We start from the raw sequence: 9,550 nt of genomic DNA, 5'->3' as shown, positions 1-9,550 counted from the left end.
CCAACTTTGGCCAAGAGTTCTTATATATTTCTTACATATATCTATGTGTGTGTGTATAATTTATTATACATATATCTATAAAATGGGTAACACACAACAGTGTAATATCTAATTTGTAACAACAAATATATTTTTATATGTAGTTATATTTCCTTTTTATGTATCTACCCTTGTAAACTACGAGTGCAACAGAATAGCGTTTGTAGTAGGCACACTGTGGTTTTTTACCCAAGAGATTTTTGTACTGATTTAAGCTATTAACTGCAATTCCCCCCTCTTCAGGCCTTAAATAGTGCCAATTATATCACTCATACCCATCAGTAATACCGTATTTGTTGTCTACCCCGGTGAGGATCATGGCAGAAGAAAGTATTTTGTGTTCAGGTTTCTTAACAAGAGGAACCAGATGGCAAGGTGTGTTTCAGACAGTGAACAAGGTGCCGCTCTCCCTGTTGGGGTCAGCCACCGCAGCACCAGAATGAACAGTTCTGGGAGTTCATGCCTGGGAGCCTGGAGTAGTTTGACCCCATCAGAACCGTTCCCCTCTTTTGTGCACCTTATTTCAGAGCCTTCTGCTTGCTTCCAGTCAGTCTGCCAGGACCATATGCATATGTACTCTGCACACTGCTCTCTTGAACCAGATTTTAAATAAGGAGGTTTTATGTTCTTTGTTCCTGACAGCTGGATGCCAAGGAATGGAACCAGAACACAAAAAGATAATATAGATACTTTCAGTCTAATTTTTGCATCACCTGTGAAGAGTCCTCAGTGCACTAATTGGCTTGAATTCTAGGGTCTTCACTAGCACTGTCCAGAACTCCATGGAGGGGGGAAAAAAAGTACCTTCAAGGGCTGTGCAGTGAGCTTTATTGCCAACCTGAGAACACTGACCGAAGCAAGGCGGATCTCAGGACGTTTACAATGGGGGAATTACAGGCAAGCAGAAAGCTCAGAGGGCAAAGGCAGGCAGGCTTGACCTTTCCTGTCCCCTCTCCACAACCGTGTAAGTAGCAAGTCAGATTGCTGCTTTTTTAAAGGCCCTTCTCTTGCTCCTGCAGCACTTCTCTCAAGGTGGCAATCTTGGTGTCGAACACTAAGGAAGAGATTTTAAACCAAGCTTGGTCAACAGCTGACAGTAAAAGTCAAAAGGCATGCAACGTTGTCTGATAAAGCCCTGGAGCTTCAACAGACCGTCCATCTCTATGACAAGATTCCTATTTTGCTTAGTCTGTAAACATCTTGTCCTAGAAAACTACAATGCATTTATTGTCTGCACTAACTTTAGCTTTTTAATGCAGGTTTTCCTCAAAACCAAGGCTGCTATCACCATACGTCTGTGAGACAAGGCGCCTTGGCAGAAGAATTGTTACTAGGAATGTGAATTGAGGGTCACCTCATCTAAGTGATCGTGCTGATCTATGATCACCTGATCTAAGTGATCGTCTCCCTGTACTCAGCACTGGTGAGGCCGCACCTCGAATACTGTGTTCAGTTTTGGGCCCCTCACTACAAGAAGGACATCGAGGTGCTGGAGCGTGTCCAGAGAAGGGCAACAAAGGTGGTGAAGGGTCTGGAGAGCAGGTCTTATGAGGAGCAGCTGAGGGAGCTGGGGTTGTTTAGCCTGGAGGAGGCTGAGGGGAGACCCTATCGCTCTCTACAACTACCTGAAAGGAGGTTGTAATGAGGTGGGGGTTGGTCTCTTCTCCAAAGTAACAAGTGATAGGACAAGAGGAAATGGCTTCAATCTGCACCAGGGGAGGTTTAGATTGGATATTAGGAAAAATCTCTTCACTGAAAGAGTGGTCAGGCATTGGCACAGGCTGCCCAGAGAGGTGGTGGAGTCACCATCCCTGGGGGCGTTCAAAAAACATGTAGAGGTGGCACTTCAGGGCATGGTTTAGGAGACCTGGTGGTGTTGGGTTTGACGGTTGGACTTGATGACCCTAGAGGTCTTTCCAACCTCAATGATTCTGCGACTCTCAGACTGCCGCGGCGGCAGCCGTGCACGTCTTGCCTGGCAGGCGAGGCCGGACGCGTGGGTCGGCCTCGCATCTTTTGCATCGCGGTTGTTTCGGGTGGCCCCGGCCGCGCCCGCAGACCTCCTCTCGCCTGGAGCGGCCCGTTTGCACGGGGCCGTCCTCGGCCGGGGCAGCGGCCCGGCTTGGGGCACAGCCGCCGCCACGGCCCCCGCATGGACACTCCGCCAGGGGCCGGGCCTTGCGCCGCCCGCGGCGGGGGCGGGGCCGGAAGTGGCCCTCGGACGGCGGCAGCGCTTCCGGGGCAGCACCGGCGGCAGCAGCAGCAGCATCGCCGTCATGACGACGCTCCGCGCCTTCACCTGTGACGACCTTTTCCGCTTCAACAACATGTGAGGCCGCCCCCCTCCCTCCGGGCCCCGTGCCCGCTCCCGGCCCGGCCCGGCCCGCGGGCGGGGGCTCCCCCGTCCCTCCGGCGCCGCCGCCCCTGCCCGGGGCAGCTCGGGGGGCCGGGCCCGGGCCCCTGGTGAGCTCCGCTCTCCCCACGCAGCAACCTGGACCCGCTGACGGAGACCGTATCCTTCGGGCCGCCGCCGGCCGCCGCGGGGGGCGCGGGGCAGCCGCGGCGGCAGCAGCAGCAGCTTGCTCCTTAACCGAGCGCCCCAGTACGGGATTCCCTTCTACCTGCAGTACCTGGCCCACTGGCCCGAGTACTTCATCGTCGCCGAGGCGCCCGGCGGGGAGCTCATGGGTTACAGTGAGTGCGGGGCGGCGGGCTCCCCGGGCTCCCCGCGGTACCGCCCCGCTGCCCCAGGGTGTGTGTGGGGGTGGGGTGTCAGGCCGGGGCCCCGCCTGCGCCTCGCCTTTCCCAAAGAGCCGGCGGGGAGGAGGAGGGCTGGGTAACATCCTCCGGTTCCGTCACTGCCCCGGGTGTCGCGCCTGCGGCGGCCGGCGCGGCGGCTCTCGGTTTGGCGTTCCCGGCGCGGCTGTGGTAACGCCCGCCCGCGTGTGTGCGTGGGCAGGCGCGTCCGTAAGCCTGCGGGTGAGCCCCCGCGCTCGGCTCTGACGTCGCACACCGTCAGCAAGTGAGAATGTTGGGCTTGGGATTTGCGTCGGCCTGGAAGGGAAGGCTCTGGGTCTGGCTGTCGGATCCTTGTTTGCTGTGGAATAGTCACGTTTTTCAGAGCTGTTGGGTTGTTTATTCCTTCCAGGTTTGGGGTTTTTTCCCCCTTTTTTTGGGGGTGGGGGGGCAGGGGAGAATAAGGGTCTTTGCAGGGATCTGGAAAATAAGGTCTTTAATATGGTAAAGCTTAAAGCATTTGCTGTACAGGTTTCTCTGCACCCACCACATCCGTTGTTTATTAGCGGACTGAGGTTGACAAGAGTACCGCATGGAAGCGTGACTATTCAGCGGTGAACTAATGCTGGTTTGGCTCCATGTAGGAGGGAGAGGAACTACAAAAAAGCCCCCCAAAACAACACCCCCCCTTTTTTTTCCTTAAACATACTGTGTTTGCAGGCCCTAGGTTTCTATTGCCAAATCGGTAAAGCTTCCCAAGCGCTATTCCTCCTCAGTCCCCAAAGGTCTCTTACAGTTGCCAGGTTGGTGAGTTAGCTTTGGGCTTCTGCCCCTCCATTCTTCTGTTATTTTAGTCAGAACCTGAATTCTGCTCAGTTAAAGACTGAAGAGAATTGCTTAAAATTTGCATCCGGAAGTCATGCCTCAAACGATGAATTTACAAAACTTTTATTTTTTTTTTAACACCAGTCGAGAAACTGCTGTAATACTTGAGAAAAATGATGGTTTTGGTTGCCGAATCACAGAGCGATAACATACACATCCCTGTTTGAGCCTTTACCAGAACCATTGCAATGTTTGTTTATGTGCCACTTGGTCCTTCTGTAAAGAGGTATAGCTGTGGGTGGCGCGTGATCGCAGAGGTGCTACTGCTCTGATGCTCTGTACGTTCGCAGTCATGGGTAAAGCGGAAGGCTCTGTGGCTAGGGAAGAATGGCATGGACATGTTACTGCCCTCTCTGTTGCACCAGAGTTTCGACGGCTGGGTTTGGCTGCTAAACTGATGGAACTACTGGAAGAAATTTCAGAAAAGTGAGTAGTATATGTATCTTAAATTTACCTTTTAAAGTAATCTTTCTACCTACACCTGTCCATAGCTTGAAACAGACCCAGAATTTTGCTTTGAGTAGTGTTCTGATTTGCTGAAATTCCCTGCAGTTAGAGAACAAGAACTAAAAATGCTGCTTAAGTGGTGGTTTGAGATCTGAGGGTTTCTGTGAAAGCTAACTTGCCAGAGCCAGTAGGACGTAGCCTGAATTCCAATAGACTTGCTGTATAAAAGGTCCTTTTCTTGAAAGGAAAAGAGCTTCATGAAACCTCAGCACTGTTTTCTGTAGAGCCTCCAACACACTTGTTCAGTAATCATGGGCTTTGTGTGATTCCCACAGGCACAATCTTGAACAAATTTTGTACGGCGGAAAGTGTCTTAGCTTGGTCTCGTGCTTGGTTGCTTGTGCCTGCTGAAAATTTAATTTGTGTCAAATGAACCCACCGGGAAATGTCCTGAACGCCCGCTGGCAGGGCAACCCCGTTGTAGTTGGTAACACCGGAAAATAATAGTACAATGTTTTGAAAAATTGCCTTGTGAGGAGAAGGGCTGGCCTCTGGTAGGCAACTGCATTTTGTGACCGATTCCACCGCTCCCTGCCACCGTGCCCGCTGAAGGAGGCAGTCCTGCCCTAAGGCAACACAATCTAACGTGGATTTTTATATTTTTAAAATAATTTCTGGTGGATATGAGGCTTGTGTGCGTGTTTAGCTTGTCCTGTTCTTCCTGCTCATAATTCTGAACCCACTGGCTGGTGTAAAAAATTAGTCTAGTAACAAAAACAAAATTAAATTTGTGCCTCTACTGGCCTTGCCCCTCGGTAAAGGGGTGCATCCGCTCCCGCAGCGTGAAGGATGGTCAATTAGCATATCGCATCGTCGGGCCTGCTCTTGGTCTGAGCACAAGTTACAGGTTGTTATTTAGAAATACACTCACCTGCTAGTCCTTACTGTGGTTTTCTTTGTTTTTATTTTTTCAAAGAAAGGGTGGATTTTTCGTCGATCTCTTTGTGAGAGTATCGAATCAGGTTGCAGTAAATATGTATAAGCAACTAGGCTACAGTGTGTACCGGACAGTATTAGAGTACTACTCTGCTAGCAATGGGGAGCCAGATGAAGACGCTTATGGTAAGTGCTTGTTCTGCCTCACATCAAATGGAAAGAGCCTCGTGTTGAGGGTTCCTTTGTATTGTTATTTTTTTAAAAATATGAAACAAGGTAGGTAGTTGTTGCTGAATGGGATTGTGGATACTCCTTTAGATAGCTTTTCCTACTGAAGATTACATCAGTTATAAAACTTAGTCTTGCACTTCACACGGTTTGTAGCATCTGTGGCAAAATAAGCTATGAAACAAGAATACATTAGTAAGTACGAAGATAGGTATCCTGTAGGTGAGATGAAAATAAAGGTGCAGGTTCTTATCTGATTTTTCATTCACAGGAACGCTTGTGCCCAGTGGCTGGGCTTTTTGCAGTTGTTACTGGGGGAAGGAATTGCAGTGCTTTCCTCATTTCTTCCCGTAACAGGGACTTGAAACTTGGATGTCTTAACTACAAATTGAAACGTGTCAGTGGTCACCAGTGGCAGAGAACAGGGTGGCATTTTCAATTTAAAAGGGAAGGAACATGGAAATTCAAGTTTGTTAATGTTAATTCTGTTAACACTGAAGTACCAGCTGCTACCTCCAGTCGTGACGCCAAGCGTGTCAGAGTTGGAGGATGCTCTTAGTCATGTGGTTTAGTTTCAGGTAGTCCTGCAAGGAGAGGGGGAGTTGGACTTGATGATCCTTATGGGTCCCTTCCAACTTAAGATATTCTGTGATTGTTGGAAATCATAATTAGCTGGATTCTGTATTACAGTAAGATCACTTTTAATGCAGCTTTGTGCAATGACTGTCTTACTGTAATAGCATTTTTTTTTCCTTTTGCCACAGACATGAGAAAAGCTCTTTCCAGAGATACGGAGAAGAAATCAATTATACCTTTGCCGCATCCTGTGAGACCAGAAGACATTGAGTAACTGTAAGCTGTGATTCTCGGGCAACTTACTAGGAGTGTCAGGTTCCTTCTGTCCCCAGCCCGCAAGAACTTACAGATGAGCAGTCTTAGGCTCAGTGTTTTTGTCCTACGACGTACCAAAAGCGGTATCGAGCAGCTTACTGACGCTGCATCTGTTGGTAATGGCTGCATACTCCTGCACTCCATTATTTTTCCTTTCAGATATTGGAAAAATCAGAGACTATTAAAATGGAATTACCTCATGTGTGGTGGTTTCTTGGTTTTCTTTCAAACCAAAAATAGCTCGTCAGTAACAGTAAAAACTCTTCAAATGCATTTATTTATAATCAGTGAAAATACCGTACAGTACAAGAAGCACAGCAGGGGAAGGCAACATATTAATACTTGCATAGAAGATAAAACTATTATACAAGAATGTAGAAATGATTTTCCCCTCTTCATGACGCAGGCATGGGTCTGAACTTGGTTGTCTGGCTTTTTTTAAAATCAACAGTGAACCTAAAGCAGTTGAGGCTTTCTCTCCACCGTGGCCCAGACTCAAGCCAAAGTCTGTGTTGTTCTTAGTGGCTGGTGTAGTGCCATGTTTTGGAGTTACTATGAGAATGTTGATAACACACTGATGTTTTAGTTGTTGCTGAGCAGTGTGTGCTCTAGTCAAGGATTTTACAGCTCCTCATACTGCCCTGCCGAAGAGATGCTGGGAGGGGGCACAGCCGGGACAGCTGCCCCCACCATCTGACAACATGCTCAGCATATACAGCTGCAACTGGTGCTCAGGAACTGGCTGGGCATTGGTCAGTAGGTGGTGAGCAATTGTGTCATGCATCACTTGTTTTGTATAGTCTATTATTATTATTTTGCTCTTTTCTGTCTTTTTAAACTATCTTTATCTCAACCCATGAGACATTTCTTTTTTCCCCACCCTATTCTCTCCCCCATCCCACCGGGGGAGTGAGTGACCAGCTGGGTGCTATTTAGCTGCCTGCTGGGTCAAACCACCCCACATGCCTTTCTTTTCACATTCCCCCTTCACTCTGAACTAACATCCCCTTTTTTTCAGCTAATTGCTCAGACTTGGTGTTCACGTTCTGCTTCCACACAGCCAGGCACACGTATTGAGGGAAGTCTCCAAAAGGCTCTGCAACATCACACAAATCTGTGAACTCAGTTTGGTTTTGAAGACTGGGGTGGCCCACACAGCCTGCCTACCCACAATCTCACTGCAGAGCAGAAAAACCCTGAAAAAATGGATTAATCCAAAGCAGCAATTTTTCTCCTTTAAGATCCAGTTCTGTTTTCAGGGGAGACAACAGTAAACTCTATTTTTATAAAAGCTGAAGCCATTAGGCACCAAGTTCAAAGACTCCAAAGCTTGCTGCTGAATTTTGGGGATGCTAATAATGGTCAGGTTGACTTGGGGTAAGCAGAGGCTGGGGGAAACTCTGTGGGAAGAAATAATGCTGCACTTGCATTTTTTAAGCTTCAAAACAGTATGTTGTGAAGCACTGCAATGGTATTATTCAAGACCACAAAACCAAACTTGAAAACTGAAGAACGACCAAATCGAAGGGTGCCCGTACAACCAACCGCCGCTTGCCGTGCCACGTGCGCACAGGCGTTCTGGGTAAGCAACACCCATCTCGTGGTGTGTGTAGAGTCCAGCCCTCATACAAGACAACCAAGATGACTTACCTTGTTAAAAGTAGCCTTTCCTATTTCATCTTCTCATTTTTCATGAATTATCGACAGCAGAGGACTCCATCCCTATTCTGATCTTCCTTCTGAAAACTGATGCCCCACATTACATAACACTGTTGACTTCTGTAGTCAAAAAGGGGAACTGGATAATTCGAGTAAAATAGTTAACCTTACCCTCCCCCAACTCTGATCAGCCAGGAACTTAAGTATCTTGAAAATTAACACTACACTTGAACTTGCAAGCACTGCTTAACCCATTGCTTCTCAGAGAAATAACTTGTGGAACCACAACCTGTGTAAATCAGCCACCCCTTGGCAAGAAAAAGCGCGTGTCCTGTCACATGATCCGTGCGCAACAGGAACTCAGCAGTAAAAGGCCTTGAGCGAAATTATCTGCAGTAATAGATTGCTACTTTTTTCTTGCAGTTTTAACAATGGGCACACACACTTCTGTGTATAGATTCCAATGTAACCTTACAAGACCTTAAAACCCACCATAATTCTATCATTTCCTGATGTCATGATTTTAAGGGCGATCTTTCAACAGCATGTGGCTAAAGGACTGCTTGGGGGGGGGGCGGCACAGACTCACACACCCTTTTTCTTCCTTGTGAGGTCTTCTCGTTCCTGATGCTGCATCGTAATAGAGCGTGTCTGTGAGGTCAGCCGTTGCATCTTCAACTTTCCTACTCCCTATTAGCACAACTGCACGTGATACAAAAAGAAACAGCATCCTTCATCAATAAATAGAAGAAGTTCAGATATTTGGTTCAGCATATAACATGCTATATGAAAAAACCTGAATCTTACAAACGAAAGTAGTGTTCTCCAGTGTTATTTAAAAACTCAGTTCTCCATTAGACGGTCAAGCTTCACTTACGTTGTTTTCTTCCCAAAGAGAAGACTAGCAAGAATACACAAACTATTGTATGACCAGCTCAGTGTGACCAGCTGCAGCTACCAGCAGGTGCAGGGGAGAGCTCAGCATTGCTGCCTCAGCCCTGCTCTTCCAGGCAGGCAGGAGGCAGCGGTCAGGAGGATAGTTAACACCCACAAGGAGCAGGCTGAGGAACACAGGCTGAGGAACACACGCAGCCAAGGCAGGGGGAAACACAGCTATGGCACGGAGGCAACAGTAGTTACCTTTCCCTGCTCTGCCCAGGGCGAAGCAGTGCTAGAGCCGAACCAGCACACCTGCAGGGGAGGAAGCTGCAGCAATTCCCACCAAATTCCTCCTCTCCCCTTTCTCATCCTGTACATGGATTTATTTTTGTATTTTTAATTGTCTACAGATCCAGGCAGACTGAGAAGAAGAAGATTTTGCTTTAGTAAGTACGAGCTCCCACACAAGAACAGCTCAGAATCACATAAAAAAAAAAAAAAAAAAGATGTAAAACTAGATCCCCTCTGTAAAACACAAGTTGTACTGAAATTCATTTAAGGAAATTAGTTTTTAAAGATTTGTAGTACTAATTAAACATAGTCTGCCAGCTGTGACCACAGACTGACAACTGGAGGACAGCATAGCAAGATTTTCCTCCAAAGCAGCATTAGGGCCTTAACCTGGACATCCACTGTAGAAAAAAAACCAGCTGTTCGGCTCTGCGCTACTGCACTGCTGCTTACCGCACTGCGGAGTCAGGTGCTTGGGAACGGCAAAGATCTAGTGTCTTTGATCGTTCTAGGCACACAACAGATTTTGACACAGTTTCAGCATCAGAGTGGCTCTGAG

The 9,550-nt window shown here is 47.8% G+C and overlaps 1 protein-coding gene across 1 annotated transcript; it reads left to right on the top strand.

Annotated features, from left to right (window-relative positions):
- Positions 1–2,225: 2,225 nt before the first annotated feature.
- NAA20 (N-alpha-acetyltransferase 20, NatB catalytic subunit) lies at positions 2,226–6,362 on the top strand. The gene is made up of 6 exons (XM_075097272.1): positions 2,226–2,368; positions 2,527–2,551; positions 2,643–2,733; positions 3,951–4,086; positions 5,084–5,229; positions 6,036–6,362. Exons 1-6 carry the CDS (start codon positions 2,316–2,318, stop codon positions 6,119–6,121), a joined length of 537 nt encoding a protein of 178 aa, XP_074953373.1. The 5' UTR covers positions 2,226–2,315; the 3' UTR covers positions 6,122–6,362.
- The last annotated feature ends 3,188 nt before the right edge of the window (positions 6,363–9,550 follow it).

This window comes from Phalacrocorax aristotelis, chromosome 6 (assembly GCF_949628215.1).
Source record: "Phalacrocorax aristotelis chromosome 6, bGulAri2.1, whole genome shotgun sequence".
Lineage (NCBI taxonomy): Eukaryota > Metazoa > Chordata > Aves > Suliformes > Phalacrocoracidae > Phalacrocorax > Phalacrocorax aristotelis.
This window is presented reverse-complemented; position numbering and strand designations above follow the sequence as displayed.

Bases quoted from the DNA above. Each gene is read 5' to 3' on its own strand.
- NAA20 (XM_075097272.1), top strand. From the start codon at position 2,316: ATGACGACGCTCCGCGCCTTCACCTGTGACGACCTTTTCCGCTTCAAC. The intron at 2,369-2,526 runs GTGAGGCCGCCC...CTCCCCACGCAG, and splicing joins CTTTTCCGCTTCAACAACAT to CAACCTGGACCCGCTGACGG. The intron at 2,734-3,950 runs GTGAGTGCGGGG...GTACGTTCGCAG, and splicing joins CGGGGAGCTCATGGGTTACA to TCATGGGTAAAGCGGAAGGC.